We start from the raw sequence: 24,052 nt of genomic DNA on the forward strand, positions 1-24,052 counted from the left end.
AAACAAGCACAAAAATGTAATCTGTAATGTTCTGAATGACTTTCATGTAGCTAGAAATAATTTTCATGAAGTTTTCCATTGTTAAGACCATTTCAGTGACTATGGTAGTAGACTACTGTTCACAAGTTTTGAATGAAGGATGTAAATTGCTTTTGATGTATTTAAATAAATGTACATAATTTGAATAAAAGATAACATTTGATATATGCACTTGCTATTTTATTCTTAATGGGGAACTATTCTGTATAAGTACAGTGAATGTTAACGATGCTAGAAAAGACTTACGTGAGTATAACACCAGGTGCTACAAAATCGGTGAAACTTGGATCATTTGTGCCATAGACAGGTTCTTGGAACTGGAAAAGATAAGAAAATGCATTTATGAAAATAGATTCACAAAGAGAAAGCCAAAAAAGCAGGCTTTATTTATGACACAGAGATTTCAGTTACGTTCACTACATATTTGGGCCTACTATTTACATTTCTTTTATTTCTGTTCATTTGAAAATTAATAGGTTATCTTTCCAGCTATTCAAATACATAATTTATGTATTAAGTTATTCAGTTCATGAAATAAAAGAATTATTGTGAAGTTAGATGCAAGATTTGTTGGAGTGCTTGCAGAAAATTTTACTGTTTCACAATGATTTGTGCACCAATTTGAAATTCTAGATTCACATGTTTTACTTTTTGCATCACTTCTGCTAATCTTAGCATTTGGCACCCCTCTTCTCCCCCTTCCCCCCCCCCCCCCCTCCACTTTTCTGGCATACATTTCACATGTATATGTATCAGGTTTTGCTTCTAAGTGTGATACAAATGCAAAAAAATCTTGTACTTAGAGATCACTAGCGCCCCACACAGCTTGGTACCCAAGGCACCACTACTGATAGTTTTATGTTCTGTATGGAAATTTTGCCTCTGTTGTGCCTCTGGTGGCCCTTGGAGCTTGGTGCCAGGGTGGCTTGTGTCTCTTGGGTCTTAAACCAGTCATTAATACTCATTTGTATTGTGATACATTGTGAAATTTTAACCATTTGCAAAAACCATGATAAACTCGTACTGTTATCATCAATCGTAAGCTTAAACTTATTTGTGCTCTTTAAAATGTTTGAGAACTGCAGACCTATCCTCATTCAAAACAGCTGTTCTCTAATTTCATTGTATAATTACTTGAGAAATTGCTTATTTTTGAGAATTTTTGAGGTTACAAAATTATATTTTTGAAAATTTTACACTTAGTTTTCCGTTTCAAGAGCAGTATATATTATTTACATTTATTGTAAATTAACTCTTTTTTTGAAGTTTGTTAGTGACTGGAAATTGCCCTGACAAATGATTGGCAGATGCTGCAAATTGGTGCATTGGAAGAGTTCATGAGAGTCATGTAGCTATGATACCAAAGGTGGCTCAAGCACTGTTCTTTCCTGCAGATCCTTTCTCCTCTGCAGGAAGTATGGATTATTCATCATTCATCATTATTCATCCACTTGACTATGAGCAGCATGTCAATGGTAGATCTAGGCATCCTGTAAGGGGTGTACAGGGGCCAGGGATACTAAGTGTGTGAGCTGCTGTAGGAAAGGTAGTTCAGGGGTTTTGTGCAGCTGTTGTGACAGGTGGTTTCATTGGGGAAATTGTAGCAGTGTGGGAATTGGGGAAGCAAACGAGACTCTTCCATTCTTTTGTAGGGTTTGCTCAAGAGATAGGATTATAGCTGAACAGGAGGAGAAAATTAGATCCCCTTCAGGCTGATTTGGACAGAGCGAGGGAGGAACTGAAGAGGTTAAGTGGGGAGGAGGGTAAACAGTGGTGGAAAGTGGTAGCTGGGAACAGGGGCCACAGAAAGAGGACAGTGTCTGACAGTTTCCCAATTGGCACAACCAATAGATTTGCCTTGCTACCACAATTAAGTAAGGAAGAGGCTCCAGTAGAAGTAGATGTAGTTAAGATGCAACAGAATCTCACTAGGAAACCAACTGTTTCAAAAAAAGTAGAAAGTAAGAGGAAAGTTCTGTTGCTATGTAGCAGCCATGGAAGAGGTGTGGGCCAGATTTTGAAGGAAAAATTGGGTGACAGGTACCAGGTCACAAACTTTTTCAAGCCAAGTGCAAGTCTTAACCAGGTGGTAGAGGATATAGGTTCCTTGGGGAAGGGTTTCACAAAGCAGGATCATGTGATGATAGTGGGTGGAGTGGCAAGCAGTATCGACAGGGATCAGGGCTACAGTATTGAGTGTGACCTGGTGAAACCCATACCAATGTTGGGATGGTGCCTGCTTTCTTGCGGCATGATCAGCCCCAGTTGAACCGCTCTGTCAGGAGGGTAAATATGGAGTTGGATCAGTTGCATAGGACGGCCACTCTGTCGAGGCTATTGATAGGGGGGATTTCACAGGGCATGGCCTACACCTCAATAGCAAAAGGAAGGGTAAACTGGCTGGGTTGTTAGTGAAATCCATAAGGGGGGACACTAGTACTCATGGATGTTCCTCTTTTTTAGACTAACATCAGTGTCCATTGAGAAGTTCAGGCAAGCAGGTGCTAAAGAGGTCCAAAACTCACAAAATTCTCACAACAGGAAAGTAAATAATAATGTTACCATATTTAACCAAAATATTGGCGGATTAAAGAAAAAAGTAGATTCTCACAAAAGTAAAGTAAAAAATAATGTTACCATTTTTCACCAAAATATTCCGGGATTGAAGAATAAAGTAGATGAGCTCCTGGTTTGTTTAGATGACATTGAATCTGATAACATAGTAGATATACTATGCCTGTCTGAGCATCACATTGTGTCTGATATGGAAAAGGTAAATATCAGTGGTTATAAACTAGCTACACATTTGAATAGAGAGAATAAGGTGAGAGGAGGAGTTGCCATATATGTCAAAAGTTATCACTGTGTAGAAAGCTTACAAGGGAACCTCCCCATCGCACCCCCCTCAGATTTAGTTATAAGTTGGCACAGTGGATAGGCCTTGAAAAACTGAACACAGATCAATCGAGAAAACAGGAAGAAGTTGTGTGGAACCCTGAAAAAAATTAGTAAAATATACAAACTGAGTAGTCCATATGTAAGATAAGCAACATCAAGGAGAATGCGAGCTCAGCAGCGCCGTGGTCCCGTGGTTAGCGTGAGTAGCTGCAGAATGAGAGGTCCTTGGTTCAAGTATTCCCTCGAATGAAAATTTTACTTTCTTTATTTTCGCAAAGTTATGATCTGTCCGTTCGTTCATTGACGTTTCTGTTCACTGCAATAAATTTAGTGTTTGTGTTTTGCGACTGCACCGCAAAACCGTGAGATTAGTAGACGAAAGGACGTGCCTCTCCAATGGGAACCGAAACCATTTGATCGCAAGGTCATAGGTCAACCGATTCCTCCACGGGAAAACACGTCTGATATATTCTATATGACACTGGTGACGGCATGTGCATCACATGACAGGAATATGTTGTCGACCCACCTAACTTGTGCACTTAGCGAATGGGTAAAAAGATTCTTCTACCTTGCCCGATTTAGGTTTTCTTGTGTATGTGATAATCACTCCCAAAATAGTGATGAAAACATAAGAGTTTGTCACATAAATTGAAAAAAAAAATTAAACTTCTCACTCGTGGGAGACTTGAACCTACGACCTCTCGTTCTAGCTGCTCTCGCTAACCAAGGGACCATGGCGCTCCTTGACTTCCAGTGTCCTTGATGTTGCCTATCTTCACATGGACTACTCAGTTTGTATATTTTACTAATTTTTTCATAGTTCCACACAACTTCTTCCTGTTTTCTCGATTGATCTGTGTTCAGTTTTTCAAGGTCTATCCACTGTGCCAACTTATAACTAAATCTGAGGGGGGTGCGATGGGGAGGTTCCCTTGTTAGATACATAAAAGTTTTGTCTAGAGCAACATATAGAAGCATGTGCCTGTCAACTTAAACTGAAGGAGGGCTCTTTTATAATTGTAACAGTATATACGTCCCCTTCACGAAACTTTCATTTATTCCTGGAAAACATGGATGCCTTGTTGTGCTATCTGTCAGATAGGGGAAAGCAAATTATTATTTGTGGGGACTTCAATGTTGATTCACTGAAAGAGTGTAATAGGAAGAATGACCTGGAAGTCTTGCTCGGTTCATTCAATTTGACATCTGTCATTAATTTTCCTACTCGGGTGATGATGATGGCATGTACGAGGGCCTCCCGTTGGGTAGACTGCTTGCCTGGTGCAAGTCTTTCGATTTGACGCCACATCGGCGACTTGCGTGTCGATAGGTATGAAATGATGATGATTAGGACAACACAACACCCAGCCCCTGGGGAATCAAACCCGGACCCTTAGGATTGACAGTCTGTCGCGCTGACCACTCAGCTACCGGAGGTGGACTCCTACCCAGGTAGTAAAGGCAACAGTACCTTGATAGATAACATTTTTATAGATCAAGATAGGTTTAAAAAAAACATAAATTTCTGTCCTGTTGAGAATGGGCTTTCTGATCATGTTGCTCAGCTAGTTACAGTATATGACATAGCTCCATTCAGTAATTCAAAACTACCCTCCAAAGTTGTGCGTTCAATTAATGACTCAACAATTAGAAATTTCAGAGAAAATCTTCAGCAGTTAGACTGGGATGAGGTGTACAAGGAACCCAATGCTAATTTAAAATATAACTTATTTCACGATACACTTGTAAGAGAATTTGAAAACTGTTTCCCCAAGAAAGTAGTTAAATCTAATTATAATAAACCATGCAAAAAGCATTGGCTTACTAAAGGAATAAAAATATCCTGTAACCACAAAAGGGAACTGTATCTAACAACAAGAAAGAGTAATAACCCAGAAACAGCCAAATATTACAAAATCTACTGTGCTACATAAAGGAAGGTTATTAAAAAGTCCAGAAGCATGTGCATCATGTCTGAGATTAATACCTCTGATAACAAAATCAAAGCAATTTGGAATATTATTACAAGGGAGACGGGGCAACCAAGAGTACAGGATTATGGCATCACCATCAAAGTGAATGAAACCTTGATAAACAACAAGCCGGAAGTCGGAAACATTTTGAATAATCATTTTTTAAATGTTGTAGAGAAAATAGGATCTAAATGTTCATTAGAAGAAGCAAGGCAGTTAATGGAAGAGGCCTTACCCACACCATTTGATACAATTGAAATTCCACCCACCTCTCCTTCTGAAATTAAGAAGGTAATAAACTCCCTGAAGAATAAAAGCTCACATGGAATTGATGGCATTTCCAGCAGGATAATAAAAGCTTGTTCCCAGGAAATAAGTGGGATTCTTAGCCACATATGTAATACCTCTCTGAAGCAGGGTATTTTTCCAGATAGACTGAAGTATGGCATTGTTAAACCACTGCATAGAAAAGGGGATACATCTGAAGTCAACAACTACTACCCAATCTCTCTACTGACTGCCTTATCCAAAATTCTTGAAAAAGGAATGTATTGTGGAGTATCTTCACACCTTTGTAAAAATAAAGTTTTAACAAAATGTCAGTTTGGTTTCCAGAAGGGTTTTTCAACAGAAAATGCTATATATACTTTCACTAATGAAATATTAAATGCTCTGAGTAACCGGAAGTCACCTGTTGGGATTTTTTGTGATCTATCAAAGGCATTTGATTGTGTAAATCATGGAATACTTCTAGATAAGCTTAAGTACTGTGGTATGAATGGGACAGTGCTCAAATGGTTTAAATCATACCTAACTGGAAGAGTGCAGAAAGTTGAAATAAGCAGTTCACATAATATGCAAAAAACTGGTGATTTCTCAAACTGGGGAACAATCAAGAATGGGGTGCCACAAGGTTTGGTCTTGGGTCCTCTGCTGTTCTTAATATATCTTAATGACTTGCCATTCTATATTCACGAAGATGCAAAGCTGGTACTTTTTGCTGATGATACAAGTATAGCTATCACACCCAACAGACAAGACTTAGCTGGTGAAATTGTAAACGATGTTTTTCAGAAAATCATTAAGTGGTTCTCTGCAAAGGGGCTCTCATTAAACTTTGACAAAATGCAGTATATACAGTTCCACACAGTAAATGGAATAACACCATTAATAAATATAGACTTCGATCAGAAATCGGTAACTAAGGTAGAATATCCAAAATTTCTAGGTGTATGCATTGATGAGGGGTTGAACCGGAAAAAACACACTGAGGATCTGCTGAAACATTTGAGTTCATCTACTTATGCTATTAGGGTCATTGCAAATTTTGGTGATATGCATCTGAGTAAATTAACTTACCACACCTATTTTCAATCTCTGCTTTCGTATGGCATCATATTCTGGCGTAACTCATCATTGAGTAAAAGAGTGTTCATTGCACAAAAGCGTGTAATCAGAATAATTGCTGGAGCTCATCCAAGATCATCCTGCAGACACTTATTTAAAGAGCTAGAGATCTTCACTGTAGCCTCACAATATGTATATTCACTTACGAAATTTGTTATTAATAATCTGAACGAATACAAAAGTAATAGCAGTGTACATGGCTACAACACTAGGAGAAAGGATGATCTTCACTACTCAAGGTTAAATCTAACTTTGGCTCAGAAGGGGGTAAATTATGCTGCCACAAAAGTCTTTGGTCACTTACCTAATAGCATCAAAAGTCTGGCAGATAGCCATATAGCATTTAAAAGGAAATTAAAAGAATTTCTTCATGGCAACTCCTTCTACTCATTAGATGAATTTTTGGATATAGTACGTGGGTAATTTCCCCAACCCCCCTACACACACACACACACACACACACACACACACACACACACACACACACACACACACACACACACACACACAAATTACAAATATTAAGTGTCATGTAATATTTTGTGTAATGTAGTATCTTGTATGGACACCTTTTATTACCCTGACATGTTCCACATCATTACGAAGTGTTGTATTCATGATCTATGGAACAAGTACTAATCTAATCTAATCTAATCTACCAATCCCCCTAACCAAACCGTTTGAGGTGTCTTTCTCTGAAACTGAAATTGAGCCAGTGGGGCTCACTTCACCTCTTTTGGGGAAACCTGCTTTGTCCCATGTCAAGGGGAAGAAAATGCAAAAGGATAGGGCATATTAATGGTCAGCAGTTCAAATGTATGGTGAATAATGGTACCGCTTAGGGAAATGGCCACTACGACAGGATGGAACACCAGGGGCACTCAGGGTGTATGCCTGGGAGACTCATTCAACATGTTGAAGAGTCTGTTCCAGCAGACACTGAGGGAACAGGGTGCAACCAACTACAGATTGTGGTGCACATTGGGGCGAATGCCTGTTGTCTGATCTTCAAGGTCATACCTGGATCATTCCTGAGACTGGCAGAAAAGGTTGAGAAGACTAGCCTTGTGCATAGAGTTTCAACAAAGCTTGCAGTTTGCAGCATTGTCTCCAGAACTGATCATGGACTCCTGGTCCTGAGTCGAGTGGAAGGACTGAACTTTGAAGGTTCTGTGACTAGCTACGCTGTGAAATTCTGGACTTGTGCTGTGAGGTTGAGAACTGTAGGGCACCCCTAAAGGGACAGGTGAGCACTAAAAATCAGAGGCTGATAAGCAGGTACATGTCTCTGTGTGTGGAATGGACACAAGGGTGTTTTAGACTAGGCAACATGGCAGCTGCAGGAGACTGAGAAGTATAAGGCCCAAAAGAATGCCCCACAGAGATGAAAATATTAATAGCCTAGTAGTTTAACTGCTGAAACATTCACAACAAAGTGCCTGAGTTCAAACAACTCCTGAAAAGCACTGAATCTCACATAATGTTAAGTACAGAAAGCTGATTAGAATCTGAAATTGGCAACAGTTAGATTTTTGGGGAGAATTTAAGTGTTTATAGAAAGGATAGGCTAATGGGAAATGGAGGGTATATGTCTGTCGCAGTAGTCAAGAAACTCAAATCCACCAAGACAAAAATTGAAGCTGAATGCCAGATTGTTTGGGGATGACTCAGCATCAGGGGTGGGCATAAAATGGTAACTGGATCCTTCTGTTGCCCACCTGACACACCTCCTATAGAAACTGAAAATTTTAGAGAACTTCTCAGTTTGGTAGTATGTAAGTTTCCCACTCATACAGTAATCATCAGTGGAGACTTAAATCATCCAAACATCAACTGGGAAAATTATACTTTTGTTAGTGGTGGGTGTCACAAGACATCCTGTGAAACATCAGTAAATGCCTTCTCTGAAAACTACCTAGAACAAATAGTTTGGAACCCTACTCATGATGGGAATATATGAGATCTAATGGCAATAAATAAACCTGATATGTTTGGGTGTGTCCACATCAAAACAGGTATCAGTGACCACAGTGCAGTTTTGGCACAATGATTACTAGAGTACAAAGGACAGCTAAAACAAGTAGAATGATACAGATATTCAATAAACTAGATCAAAAAGCAATAGTGTCACATCTCAATGAGGAACTTGACATTTTCAGCACAGGACAGGAGCATGTAGATGACCTATGGCTCGGTTAAAAAAAGTTGACCACACACTGGATTGATATGCATGTAGTATAATAGTTCCATGGTGTAGAGTCATTGTAAAGAATCTTAAAGAAACAGAGACTACTGCTTAATAGGTGTGAAACAAAGCATAGGGCTATAGTTAGAGAGATGCTGAATGAAAAGCATCTGGCTGTCAAGAGCAATATGTGGAGCCTTCAGTAACTACTGTCACAGAATATTGTCAAATCATCTTTCACAAAACCTAAAGAAATTCTGCTCATATGTAAAGGTTGTTCAGTGGCACCTGATGTTAGTGTACAGTCACTTACGAATGAAGCAAGAACTGAAATTGAGGATAGAAAAATTGAAATACTCAACTCCATTTTCAAACGTTCCTTTACAAAGAAAAATCCAGGAGAAAATGTTGCAATTAAATCCTTGTACCACTGGAAAAATGAGTGAAAAAAGTGTTACGGTCAGTAATGTTGAGAAACAGCTAAAATGAAGAAAGCTCCAGGGTCCAATGGAAACCCAATCAGATTCTATATTGAATTTGCAGTTGAGTTTGCCAATCTTCTAACTGTAATCTGTCACAGATACCTCAAACAAAAAACTGTATGCAGTTGCTGGAAGACAGCACAGATCACACACATTTACAGCAAAGGTAGTAGAAGTGATCCAAAAAACTACTGTCTAATATCCCTTACATCAATTTGTTGAACATGTTCTGAGCTAAAACATAATGAGTTATCTTGAACAGAATAACCTCCTCCATGGCAACTAGCATGGATTCCAGAAACACTGATCATGTGAAACACAACTCACACTTTTCTCACATAACATACTGAAAGCTTTGGATGAAGGTAATCAAGTAGATGCAGTATTTCTTATCAAAAAGCATTTGACTCAGTGGCATGTCTACACTTCTTGTCAAAAGTATGATCATATGAGGTTCAAGAAAAAAATTTTGTCTCGACTGAGGATTCTTTGACAGAGATGATGCAGCAGTTTATCCTGGATGGAGAGTTATTTCAGATGTAGGATTAACTTTGAGTATGCCCCACAGAAATTTGTTGAGATCCTTGCTGTTCATTTTGTATATTAATGATTTTGTGGAGAATATTAATAGTAACCTCATACTTCTTGCAGTTGACACAGTTATCTATAGTGAATTACTGCTGAAAAACTGCATAAATATTCAGTCAACTCTTGATAAGATTTCAAGGTGCTGCAAAGTTGGGCAACTTGCTTTAAATATTCAGAAATGTAAAATTTTGTACTTCACAAAATGAAGAAATGAAGTATCATATGACTATAACATCAACAAGTCACAGATGGAATCAGCCATGCCTACAAGTACCTGGATATAACATTTTGTAGGAATATGAAATAGAATAAAACATAGGCTCAGTCATGGGTGAAGCAGGTGGTAAACCTCAGTTCATTGCCAGAATACTGGGAAAATGCAATCGGTCTGCGAAAGAGATTGCTTACAAGGCACTCATTTGACTCATTCTGGAGTATTTCTCAAATGTGTGGGATCTTTACCAAACAGGATTAACAGCAGATGTCAAACATGTACCGAGAAGGGCAGCACAAGTGTTGACCTAAGGGAGAGTGTCACAGAGATGATGAAGAACCTGAACTGGAAGACTCTCGAAGATAGATATAAACTATCATGAGACAACCTATTTACTAAGTTCCAAGAACTGGCTTTAAATGATTATATTAGGAATATGCCACAACCTCCTACTTATTACTCACAAAGAAATCATGAGGGAAAGATTAGATTAATTACAGCACACAAAGAGGCATTTAAACGAACATTCTTCCCATGCTCCATGTGTGAATGGAACCAGTAGGACCCCTAACAACTGGTACAATGAGGTGCATCATATATCATTAAAATCCTGAGCTGGTTGTAGGGCCGAGCGAGGTGGCGCAGTGGTTAGCACACTGGACTTGCATTCGGGAGGACGACGGTTCAATCCCATCTCCAGCCATCCTGATTTAGGTTTTGCGTGATTTCCCTAAATCGCTTCAGGCAAATGCCAGGATGGTTCCTTTGAAAGGGCACGGTTGATTTCCTTCGCCATCCTTCCCTCACCCGAGCTGCGCTCCATCTCTAATGACCTCATTGTCGACGGGACGTTAAACACTAATTTCCTCCTCCTGGTTGTAGGGCCCTGCCCATAATACTCCAAACATTTTCAATTGGAAGAGATCTGGTGATCTTCCTGGCCAAAGTAGGGTTTTGCAAGCATGAAGACAAGCTGTAGAAACTCCTGCCATCTGCAGGTGAGCATTATCCTACTGAAATGTAAGCCCAGGATGGCCTTCAATGAAGGGCAACAGAACAGGGCACAGAATATTGTTGATGTACCACTGTGCTGTAAAGGTGCCATGGGAGGTTCTGCTATGAAAATAAATGGCAACCCAGACCATTGCTCCTGGTTATCTGGCTATATGGCAAATGACAGTTAAGTTAGTATCCCACTATTGTGTCTCCACGCATGTGTTCAGCTTAGAATCTCATTGACTGGAGTAGAATTTTCTTCAGTGATGAGCCCCACTTTGAACTGAGCCCTGATGACCAGTGAAGATGTCTCTGGAGAAGTCCTGGACAGCAGTGGAATACCAACCTGAGTGTTTCCTGCCATACAGTCTGGCAATGAGGGGCAATAATCTGGGGTGCCATTTCTTTTCACAGCAGGACCCTTTTGATTGTCATACCCTTATAGCACTGTGGCGGTAGTAGTAGTAGTAGTAGTAGTAGTAGTAGTAGTAGTAGTAGTAGTATGTTAATCTGCCTTACAGCAGGTCTTGTCATGGATTAAGTATCTTCCACTTTTGTCTGTCCATAGCCAGTCTTTCCATTTCTGAATAATTGTCTCCATTGATATTGTCCAGCTTTCGATATCTTCTTTTTCCTCTTCCCCTTTTTCCCCTCCACCATTTCTTCTATTCCTTCCTTCAATAAACAGACCCTCCTCAAACACTGTCCAATCCAGTTCCATTTTCTCTTTCTGATGACTTTCAGCATGTTTCTTTCTTCTCCAACTATTCTTAATACTTCTTCATTCCTTACTCAGTCTTTCCATTTCACTTTTTCCATTCCTCTCCATACCCACATCTCTAGCGCCTCCAATCTTCTTTCATCTTCCTTCCTCGAAGTCCAGGTCTCCGCACCACATAGTGTAACACTCCAGATGTAACATTTGGCCAGTTTTTTCCTCAGATCTTTGTTTAGTAGTCTGCAAAGTGGTACATCAATCATATTATACCCCCCCCCCCTTTTGTTGTCGTCCATGTTGAGCCAACTTGGACTTACATTTCAGCAAGATGATGCCTGCGCGCACACAGCTAGACTTTCTACTGCTTGTCTTTGTGTTTGCAAAACCCTTCTTTGGCCAGTAAGGTTGCTGAATCTCTTCTCAGTTGAGAACATTTGATGCTTTAACACGCCAGTTGGACAGATTGTGGCATGATATTCCTCTGGACATCCAACAACACTGTCAATCAACAATTTTAGTGTACTGTATAAACATGTCCTAGCAGTGCTCATCAAGCCACTTTATGCTATACAATGGACACCATAAGTTGCTATACAATGGACACCATAAGTTGTTCAAGAACCTGAGCAATATTTTGAAACCATGATGCTTGAGACAGTGAACTCCTGTGTTTTGCCTCTACTTTTGATGTAAATATGCCATTCTCACATGTTGATAATATTTGTTGTTTAGATAATGATTTAAGATGGAAGCTGGTTAAAAATAACAATTGAAAATTATACAAATTATTATTGTAATAGCTTTTGGTGATTTTAAGATGCATTTCCTGAACTGTCAGGAAATGTTTTTAACTTAAACAGGTTGTTAGAGAAATGTAATTTGGCAGTTTTGTGGGAGATAGAGCGATCAGAGTTATCAAGAAAGTACTGCATGTTAATGTTTTGTAATTTGTAGCAACGGAATTTCAGTTTCAACTGCATAAAATTATGTAAATGATTGTTACTTCCATGTGTCACCCATGCTTTCAGGGAGACACTTTGGCCTGTTTGTTTCATATCCTGCTTGCCTCATGAGAATCATGTGTGGTGTAGACAGTGTTTACAGCTTGCATTTCTCCCCTCTGTCTGTCTTATGTATTGGCACTATGATTGCATTATTTCATCCTTCTGGTAACTTCTTTGTCCTCCAAATAAGGTAGGTATTGTTGATTGTGTTGTCTACCACCATTTTGCCTCCTCACATCAGTTACTAACCCATTGTCTCCATTCCTGTTATTATTCTAGATGTCACTTATAGCCTGTGCAACCTCATCTTACTTGGAAGTTGTGACTGTTTTTGTTCTATGTTAAATCCTATTCCAGTTTGCCTTCAGGTTGTTTACAAATCAGCAGACCACAAAAATACTTTGCAAGTATTCTGAAGTTCTCCTTTTCACTACTGGTCAGATCCCCTTTATTGTCTCATAAACAGCTCTCTGCCCACATATCCAGCGAGAATCTTTTGCAATTCCCAAAAAGCTTCTACAGTTGTTTTTCCTAAGATTTCCCCAAGCATCATCCAGTTCTTGCTTCATCCTGTTATCTTGTTCATTTTGTTATTGTGGCCACTTTCTTGTTCATTGTAAGTACAAAATTCAATATTTCAGGCTATTCTTGTTGCTCCAGTCTCTTCAGACTTTCCTGCAGTTCTCTACTGTTTCATCACAGTCCTTGTTCTGATATCAGTATTTCTTGTTCTTTTCTTTGTTTCCCTACACTTTAGCCTGCTTACCCCTTCATGTTTCCCTTTCATAGTAATTTCAATTCCCTTCTCACATTTGTCCTGGTTACATATTAATTTGTGCGTCTTGGTGTTTCTGGTTGTTCTGTACAACTGCAGCTGCCTAATTCTGTTTGGAATCCAATGGCAATTGACTTCTTTGAGATAATGATCAAATTCTATTTGCTTATTCTTCTTGATCATAATGTTTATGATCCATTTAGTGTTTATTTGTCTGATTGCTATACAGTCAATACGGGATTCCTCAATACAGATGAATGGGCTTTCCCATGCCTTTCCATTACTGAGTTTGCTTCTTATTTGTGTCATCACTGCTCTCATTTTGTGCTCTCATCATAGTTCACTCAACCTTACTCCACTTTCATTTCTTGTTAAATTTGCTTGGCACTCCCCTCTTATTCCCATATGTTGTTACTCTCTTGCCATCTGTGCATTATAATCATTGGCAAGTGTCCTCACTTGTCTATGTGGTATGCTTCTCAGTCCATCATCTAGTCTCTCCAAAAAATTCACTCCCAGTTTTGGGGTCTTTCGTGTTCTTGTCATTAGTTAGTGCATGTATGTTAGTTTTCTATACTATTTGTTCCCTGCTTGGAAAGTGAGTGGCGATAGCCTCTTTGACTCAGACTTCACTTTAATTATGCTGTCCAAATACATATCATAGCATATAATTGTGTGTTTTTTTTTCCCCATTTTGTTTTCTAGTTTTCCTTCAGCACTATGTAGCCTTCCAACCTCATTGTATCTTCTTCCCTGTAACTTGTATTTGCAAGGCTAGTATCCCAACACTGCACTCTTTCATCTTGTGTCTTACTTGTTCAAGTTTACTGTCTTGGTTATTGTCTGTACGCATATGGTTCCCATTCTAAAAATTCTTTTAACTTTAATCGTTTTTGATTCCAACACATGCTTCTCAGCTAGATCTTCAGAATCTTAAGGCTTGCTTGTATTGTCTTCATCAATATCAGACTGACCTCCTTGAGTAATCTTGATTAGACTGTGTGCTCCATCCCATGAGCTAACGAGGAATATTTGTTGGAATGGTTTGTGGTTGCCAGTTGATGGCTGAGACTGGTAGCACCAAAAGTTGAATTCAGGCTGCCTGCTTATGGCATGGGGAACTGTTACCTTTGGTAGCCACCAGCCTGATATTTTTTGACGGCTCTTCCACAGCCTCTGCCCATTGGAAGTCCAATTTCTCTTTCAGCTTTGAGACTGTTAGCTAATCTTCACCTGTAATTCTAGACAGAGGTTCTTACTGGGTGCTATTATAGGAAGCTAGTCAGACACAAGTTTATTTATTTATTATTGAGAGGCTATCTGCTGATATGGAACTGCGAAAAATATATTATAACAGTTGGAAGTGTTTCATTTACATGAGAGTAATCCAGAGTAAAGTGCAAACACACAAGCACACACATTCCACTTTCCTTCTCCATCATTTGTGAGTTGGAGCTCCTTATTTCCAATACATTAAAAAAGTAATCTAAAAGAAATTCCCTAGTTAACAATGTGTCTACATTGGTTGTGGTTATGTTAGTTGTCAGTATTTATTACAGATGTAAACTACAATGGCTGCTTCTGCCTGTTAAAATGTAACTTGCCCAATTCACATTCCTGAAGGCTCTGCTTTGTCATGGGATTTACACAACTTGATGAGTGAACAAATGAATGAATCATTCAAATGTTGCTTCTTGTAACAACAAAATTTACAATATTTTTCCTGACAAATTTTTGATTCAAACAGATCAATAATACTGTGTTGTTTTGCTTGTTTTTGTTCAACAGCATATTGCAGAAAGGTACTTTACATTGCCTAAGACACTAGAAGTTACATTTCAACTATAAATGTACAAGTCGAAAGTGTCAGGATGGTTTGAGAAAGTTGTAACATTCAATAACATATCTGAAGCATAAAATAAACTTCACTTTTATGCAACATAAGTTTGAAAAAGAAACTGAACTTATGTAGGATATATATTACCTGAATGGGAACATCAGCTAGTTTAGGATTTTCTCCACAAGCTGTCAACAGATCTTTGGCAAAGTCTCTGTAAGCAAACTGTAAGTCTCTGTTTAGCATCAGTCCAATCTGCTGATCTGGAATTGCCAAAAATATATTACAACAGTTGGAAGTGTTTCATTTATATGAGAATAATGTTGAGTAAATCACACACAACACACACACACACACACACACACACACACACACACACACACACACACACAGGTTGATCTGTATTTTGTACTTACTGGACATGTCAAGCCATACATGTATTTCACTCTGATCTAATGTCTCCTCATCTGCAAGACGGCCTAAGCCCATCCTTGCAACAAGAGCATCAGTGAAGTTCTCAGTGAAATAAAGAGCACCCCATGCATCTCCATTTTTCACTGCATTAACAGCACTTTGCGGATCAGGATAATAATCCTGTAAAATGAATGAAACTATTACTGATCTTATTTTATTATTATACATTAGTTATAAGTTTAAAAATCTCACTATTTGTACTTGTTTTCAAAAGTTTGTTTAAGTTTGATGATTCAGATATGGCTAAAATTTTAAATAAGAAGGGTTGTAACAAAATAACAACTTTCATTATAGTTAGAATAGTTGGATTTATACGAGTATCACTGGCAGTATCAAATACTTAATATTAATAGCATAATTTTCTCACTTGCAGTTGGGAAGTGTTCATCTTCTTGAGGATCGAACAGGTCAAGGGAGAAATAAAAAGTGACTCACGGGAATTTGTCATATGGAAGTACAGATGACAAAGGTGATGCACAGTGAACCGTGTGAATTTTCTAACAAAACAGCAAGAAAGCTTTTAAAATAAATACCTTATTCCAAAATAACTAATACAGTGACAGACCTGATTGAAACATGTGATTTGCAAATGACAGCAATCATGGGATTTAACCTAGTATTTTTCAAACCTGACAGCCTACAAAACACAGGTGTGCGTAAATGAAGGAAGACATTCAGTATCCTGTCCACACCCCAACCTTCTCTCACAACTCCCCCCCCCCCTCCCCACTTTCCCAAAAAAAGAACACACATGTGTGTACAGGCCACATTACCCACAAGCTGGCAAAAGTCTTTCAACTGGATGCTAGTTGAATGTCTTGCATATCAGTATTTGTCTTTCTTTATTCTCTATGTTGATTTTCTGAGGCTCAGCTGGCTGTTGCAATTACTATTCACAGGTTGCAGAATGACAAAGTTTATCTCTTAAACTCATATCCAATAACTCCTATTCAGTAATTTACAATGCTAACCACTACCCAATGAAGATTGGAATATCTTGATGGAATTATAATGGGATTAAAATTTTATTGACAGGTGAACTGCAGTGTGTTATTGTGATGGAAGTTTCAGCATCAAGCACAAAGTAAAGGAGTGTGTTCACTTCAGAACAACATATTAGACCACTACTGTTGACATCACAAGTTTGAAGCTGATGTTAGGTGTAACCTCAAAGTTTTCAGATATGGTGGGATCCAAAGAAAATGTCATGCATAACTAATCTGATCTTGAAAAAGATTTCAGTTTGTAGCAGGGTCTGAGAACAAGCTCTAAATGTAAACATGTGGGAAGCTACTCTCTTCATTAAATGTAAAAATTCAATAAAATTTTACTATAAAATTAATAAGCTACAACTGAAGGAAGACACACTAATAAAATAATAAGTAACATACAGATAGTAGTTTTTATCATAATTTGTCAGAAACCCTTTTCCAGTGCACCTGGTAAATGGCTTAAAAATTAGTTTTTCTTACAATTGAACTTAAAAACCTGTTCACAACCCTCTGTCCAACCTTCCAACTAGGTCCTGTTTCCTTGCAGAAAAAAGAACAGTGGCTTGGAAAGGCAGAAGTGTTATTATCTTTTTTACATATTTCTGTAAGTAGTAGTGTGACTTGAAGCTCCTGAAAGCAAATATTTTCTCTTTGTCAACTTTAAAGTTTTATCAACAGATTTTTTTTCTTTCTACACAAGCAGTTTACACACAGTTTTAGGAACAATAGTGTGGAATTAATATATCACAGAGAAGAATATTTGAAGAGGTATATGATTAGGATAAAGGAAGGAGACAGATGAAGGACAACCTCAGATTACAAGGATGGAAAGCAGTTGTGCCCTTCAACCAACACTCTCTTGAATGCATGTCCAGTGTGCTGACTACTGCACCAACTCACTTGGTAAGTACACACACACACACACAGAGAGAGAGAGAGAGAGAGAGAGAGAGAGAGAGAGAGAGAGAGAGAGAGAGTGTGTTTGGAAATCCAGTCCTTGGATTCATAACGTATCAGTAGTATTTGCACTTTTCTTGTGTGCAATAGTGTCTTTACAACATTTATAATGGTATAAAGAAGCCATTTGGACAGCACTTTGCAAGATAGACTGCTTGAATACCTCAAAGCAGGTTAGGGACATACTGCGTTCTCTGTAGCTTAGAATGTACTACAAAGTATCATTTCAAGACTTTTGGAGTGATTCTGAGGAACAGGAATTGTTTGTTTTAGGTAAGTACTTGTTCCACCACAAGTAATCACTTCACTATGGGATCAACATCTAACCTCAACTGCATGATAATATTCAGTGCATATAAGACACTAGCCAATAGAGCAGAAATCTACTTCATAGGTTGCTGCTCCCTAACAGTTCTCCAGAGGCTTGAAGCAGTTATTTTGTATGCTACACATACTAAAATATTTGCACGCCACTGAAAAGACAAGTCCCTATATTGTAGAATTTGCATCATCAAGACTGGTCTATGAATGAATGCTCTCTTCATATATGAATCAAAATTCAATCTACAAAATGATTCTCTCTGACCATTTGTTTGGAGGAACCATAGTAGTCAGTACAGTCGCATCCACATTGTTGAAAAATCAACAGTGTTGTGTTGATACAGTTCTGGATAACAGGAGCATATCATTTTGGATGTGTTTAATATCATTTCTGTAGCCAGAGGAATTCCATTAATATCCAGAAGTATGTTCTGAGACATCATCAACAATGTTTCTCATCCTCACACTGGGTTTCACAATGCCAGTTGCAAAAAAGTCCATATTCATGACTTGTAAAATACTAGCTAGCTTTTTGCCATAGTTGTCCACTAAAAAGACACACACTGCATTTCTTGCCTACTGTTTACAATTGGTAATAACATTACTTTTGCAACTTTCCATTTTGTCTTGATTTTCACATTGGTTGGAGTATTTGCTTTCAATGTTCATGAACTTGCTGCTGCTTCTGTTAACACACTAAATCTGTTTGTATACGTGAGATTAGATTTATTCATTTAATTTTGTTGAGAGTATGGCATTTTGCTAATAATTTTTTGGAATTTCTAGAGAAATAGGAAGAGTGTTTCAATTGTTTGGATAGTTTTGGTTGTTGTTTTTGCTGTGAAGTATATTTGAATCATTTACACACTTTGGGGCATTATTCTCACTGGGAACCGGGAACTGTTTACACACTTTGGGCCTTTATTTTTTACTGTCATGCTGTAACCAATTGTGCACATGCATTCTTGATCATTTGTAATTTTTTTTTTTTTTTTGTATCACATTTAGACCTGGTAAACAGCTTTAGATATTTCTTGAAATGTCTATTTCTTTTATTTTTAAGATAAGTGATGCATTACCTCAGAATATTAACAACTAGCAGAAGACTTTTTAATTCTACATTTTCCTCTTCATTTCAGATATACAATCACTGCAAACACTGTTTTTTACAACATAATTATAGCTTTTAGTCACATTAATATTACTCACTTGTGCACTTAACACCATCTTTAAACAACAAAATACTTAATTACACATTTTGGACACTGTTGTAGTATACTGAATTTCTTGTGGCTAAGCCTTATCTTGTTCTGCAACCCTTCTGATATTCTTTCTAAGAACTATGCTATTGTTCTTTGATTATCCTTAACTTTTAGAAAGGCATATGATCTCACATTTATCAGTATGTTATTAGAAGATGTCTTGCTCACATATTATGAAAGATTCTCATTTACCTTTATTATAGTGTCTGATTTTAAATGCTTGAGATAACGACAACCTAGGTTGGAAACACTGCAGTTTCCATCAACAGGACAGTCTTCAACATTTGAAAAATTCATCTCATGGTTTACAATGGCCAAATGGAGACCAACGGGATCTCTACCAATGGCAAGACAGAAGAGAATAACTTGCATCACCGGCAGTGCAAAAATGAACAGCATTACCCTGCAACACAAATTATTGGTATCATTATAAAACAATAATTGCATCTAGCTTATTTTAAACTAATGACTCCATTAATTTCTTATTTTAAAGTATACCATATAATTCAGTTGCTTTTAAATTAGTGTAAAAGAAATCAATGAAATACAATGTGGATAAAATTATTTTGTGTACTGGGGCATGTACAGCAAAATAAACAGAAATCAATAAAATACAATTTGAATATAATTATTTTGTGTACTGGGCCATTTACTGCAAAATAAAGCAAGATTTACAAAACAAAACTTTATTTTGTGCCATCTCGCAGCATCTCCCTCCATCATTCTCACTGCAAGTTTTGGCTTTTGTTTTGTAATCTGTATTTAATTTTCCACAAAGAGATTTCAATCAGGTTTGTAAGAGCTACAGAAGCCTATACACTTAAATAAAATTCACTGTATTCATAAACATTAATTGATAACAACAGGCAGAAACTTTTTACTGTATTGAAATGATTTAATACACTTTTAAAAAATATAAGCAATAGTTATGATGTCCCCTAGTACTCATATGGAACTGGCCAGTCACATTATCAAATAAAAAGGTACATACAATTTCAATCTAAAAAGAAAGTTAGCAACCATTTGTGAAGAACCCAGAATTGAGTATCTAGTTTTTAGAAAAAGTACTAGGAGAAAGTAAGAGATAGGAAATATCAAACAATGGAAAATCCAGGTAATAATTATAATATCAACAATGTAGAAAAAGACGCATTGCTACTTACGACAAAGAGGAAACATCAAGCTGCAGACAATCACAATTAACAAACACTTACATAAAGCTTTCATCCATAGCCTTCATCAGTAAAAGAGAGACACACACTATTCACACACACAAGCAAGCACACCGCATACACACACGACTGTCAACTCCACCCCTAGATGCTGGAGATGGCGATTGTGTGTGAGTCTAAATCTAAGCTGGAGAGAAGCTTAATAAATAAGAAAATGATGAATAATATTGTATTGGAAATTGTGGTACAAAAAGCAGAAACCAGATATCATCATTATGGTCCAGAACATCAGTTGACTGTGTGTGTATTTTGTGCAGGGACTGAATTGAAAAATGGATGAAGAATGTATCACTAGCTTTTCACATTTAGAAATGTGTCTATACAGCCATAAATGTTGTGAAATTAATGAACAGTGTTCCACAAGCTTTTTGTACAAGGTGCACAACTTTGTTTCCCCGTTTGCCGATAGGTGGTGACAACAGTAAGTAGCGGTCGAAAGAAACAGATTGCAGACATCAGGCAGGTAGCTTGGACCTTGGTCAACATAACCTCATTCAAACATTAGTTGATTTGTGTCTGCATCATAAAGTTGTTCTTTATTGAAAATGTCAGTTTACGAGCCTAATTCTTGTCATTTGCAGGAGGTGTTACTGTTTTGTTTCAATATGAAGAAAACAATGGCTGAGTCTCATCAAATGCTCTCAAGTACATATGGTAAGGATGCTATCAGTGAAAGAACATATCATGAGTGGTTTCAACGCTTCAAGAATGGTGATTTTAATGTCGTAGATGAGCATAGTGGTGGAAGAGAGAATGTTTTCAAAGATGCAGAATTGGAGACATTGTTGAGTGAAGACTCATGTCAAATTCAAGAAGAATTGGCATGATTAGTGGGAGTGACACAGCAAGCCATTTCAAAATGTCTCAAGGCTGTGGGCATGATCCAGAAAGAAGGAACTTGGGTCCCGTGTGAGCTGAAACCAAGAGACGTTGAATGGGGTTTGTGTGTTTGTGAAAAGTTGCTTCAGAGGCAAAAATGGAAGGGATTTCTGCATCACATTGTGACCAGGGATGAAAAATGGGTTCATTATGATAACCCTAAATGCAAAAAATCATGGGGATATCCTAGCCATGCCTCCACGTCCACGGCCAAATCAAATATTCGCAGCTCCAAGATCATGCTTTGCATTTGGTGGGACCAGATCAGTGTCATATACTATGAGGTGTTAAAACCAAGTGACAGAATCACAGGTGCTCGTTATCGAATGCAGTTAAGGCATCTGAGCACAGCATTAAAAGACAAACAGCCACAATACAGCGATAGGCATGATAAAGTGACTTTGCAGCACAACAACGCTCGGCCCCAAGTTGCAAAAGAGGTCAAAACGGAAACATTAAAAGGGGAAGTCCTGCCCCACCCACCATATTCTCCAGACAGTGCTCCCTCTGACTATCACCTGTTTAGCTCAATGGCGCATAGCCTGGCTGACCAACACTTCTAATCTCATGAAGAAGTCGCAAATTGGATCGATTCGTGGATCGCTTCAAAAGATTAACAATTTTTTTGACACAGGAGTTGAATGATACATGTGTAACCAATTTGTTTCATTAAAGCCTCAAATGTTGGGGAAAAAATGCTGGAAGCAAAGTTGTACACCTTGTATTATGAAATAATTGTGGTGTTGGAATGTATAAACAAAATGTTTTACATGTTGTACATTAGATGGGCATCCACAGGAATTTATCCAAGAGAGTGTACAATTCTAATATTACCTCTTTTCATTTAACTGTTTTCGCAAGAGAATGTGTTTTGCTTAACAACTAATTTGACAGGAAGTATAGAAGGCATATTGTATATCGAACAATATTGGTAGTTTCAGTTCAATTACTTTGAAGATAGAATATCTGGATACCTAAAATGTGAGCATATTTCATTATGCACACTATATTTTTCTGGTATTATCAATATGAGGCCACCAATTTAGTTCTGGAGAGCAGCGAGGAGGATAAAAATCATAGAGGAAGACCATGAGATGAATACACTAAGCAGATTCAGAAGGATGTAGGTTGCAGTACGTATTGGGAGATGAAGAAGCTTGCACAGGATAGAGCAGCACGGAGAGCTGCATCAAACCAGTCTCTGGACTGAAGACCACAACAACAACAACAACATCAATATGAAATGAGTTCCAACTCTTTAATTTAACAAAATTCAACTGCAGCTCCATAAGATTAATCCAGTGTGTCCAATGTGTTGGGAAATAAAGCTACAAAATCTTAAAAAAGAAAAATTTTTTCTTCATAAACCAATAATGTTAGGCTGAACCTGAAAATTAAAAACCTGAAGTAGAAGAAATATGAACACTAAGGGAATCCTGTTGTATTAACTAAAATAGCCAGCAAAAATTACGCTGATTACTTCTCCTCAAACTGTATGAATTGGAAATAAAATGTAGCATTTGGGTAGATGAGGGCTGTAATTCCCATCTAGCCATCCTAATTTTTTCTGTCATTTTCCTAAATTGTTGCAGGCAAATTCCAGAATTGTTCCTATTATAAGGCCACAACTGACTACATATCCCATCATTGGTAAACTAGACTTGTAATTATGTTATATTAATTACGCTTTTTGTTCTTAAACTTTAATGTCGTGATATGTTCAGTATCCTTGTAAAAGTGATCCACAGATGAGTAAACCTACTACTACTGCTGATGCTAAACATTTAGGGAATTTATGCACACACAGAAGGGGAAGGCAGAGAGAAAGGAAGTAATGAGTAATGTGAGCCATACCCAACATTTCGCCACATCCGTAAGAAATTCTTTTGTAAAAGAGCTCTCATCTTGCCTCTCGTTGTCAGGTTTCCACAATTAGAACAATCACCACAATCATCACAGTCAACTGCTGTGGTACTTCCCATGGCTTTGGTTCCACCATTCATCTGAAAATAAAAATAATAGTTGGCATGAGCACTCATCATTCACCTGACATTTAAAACATTCACATTCAGGATTAACATTACTCTAAAGAATCAAAATGAAATAAACCATAAAGTGTAACTTCAACACAAACCATTTTTCCATTTTTTATAAAAAGTATACTACCACCATCGCTCTTTTGCAGGACATGAAAGTTTATCTATCTGATATGTCAGTGGACTTCTGTATCCCATTAATTTAACATTATAAAGTTCAAACCAAAGGACCATAAGCTTTAATACAAACCTAGTATAGGGTTCTCAAATGTATAGTTGACCAAGAAATTTATTTCAACAAATACCTTACACAATTTTTTTCTGGTTAAAAGGGTGTAATTTGGTGAGAAAATTACTGGAGTGCTGAGGGTGGTTACTGGATAACATAGTGACAGAACCCTTAACCTTTGCCTTTGGTAAACTGTGGGCCAATGGAGGTAGCATTTTACCTGGCCTTTGCCAACACTTGTTCCTTACTTACAGCACAGGGGGAGTATTGATGTAAGAGCAGATGATTTCAGACTAGGGAGTTTCATGTAAGGACTTAGAATGGAAGAAATCCCAACCTTCTCTGGAAACATTTCTAGAGATATGCACTCCACACCCTAGTACCAATTATCAAAATGTTAAGAAATATTCGCACATGTTACCACAATAACAATTCTTAATGTAGTAAATATGTTTTAATTCCTTTTACAAAAGACTTTTCCTCTAATTTTGTGTGACATGGTTAAAGTGTCTTTCATAGGGTGTGCTCTTTTAACTGGGTTGTTCTGTAAC

General features: G+C 37.7%; 1 protein-coding gene across 1 annotated transcript in view; it reads right to left on the bottom strand.

The window, feature by feature from the left end:
* LOC126251405 (ABC transporter G family member 20) overlaps window positions 1–24,052 on the bottom strand; it is a 423,401-nt gene that overhangs the window by 8,424 nt on the left and 390,925 nt on the right. The window contains exons 9-13 of the mRNA XM_049951813.1: window positions 23,091–23,239; window positions 19,318–19,528; window positions 15,536–15,713; window positions 15,267–15,382; window positions 286–356 (exon numbers count right to left, since the gene is read on the bottom strand). Of these exons, the coding sequence (XP_049807770.1) occupies window positions 286–356; window positions 15,267–15,382; window positions 15,536–15,713; window positions 19,318–19,528; window positions 23,091–23,239 (725 nt within the window). The remainder of the gene's footprint in view (window positions 1–285; window positions 357–15,266; window positions 15,383–15,535; window positions 15,714–19,317; window positions 19,529–23,090; window positions 23,240–24,052) is intronic.

This window comes from Schistocerca nitens, chromosome 4 (genome assembly GCF_023898315.1).
Source record: "Schistocerca nitens isolate TAMUIC-IGC-003100 chromosome 4, iqSchNite1.1, whole genome shotgun sequence".
Lineage (NCBI taxonomy): Eukaryota > Metazoa > Arthropoda > Insecta > Orthoptera > Acrididae > Schistocerca > Schistocerca nitens.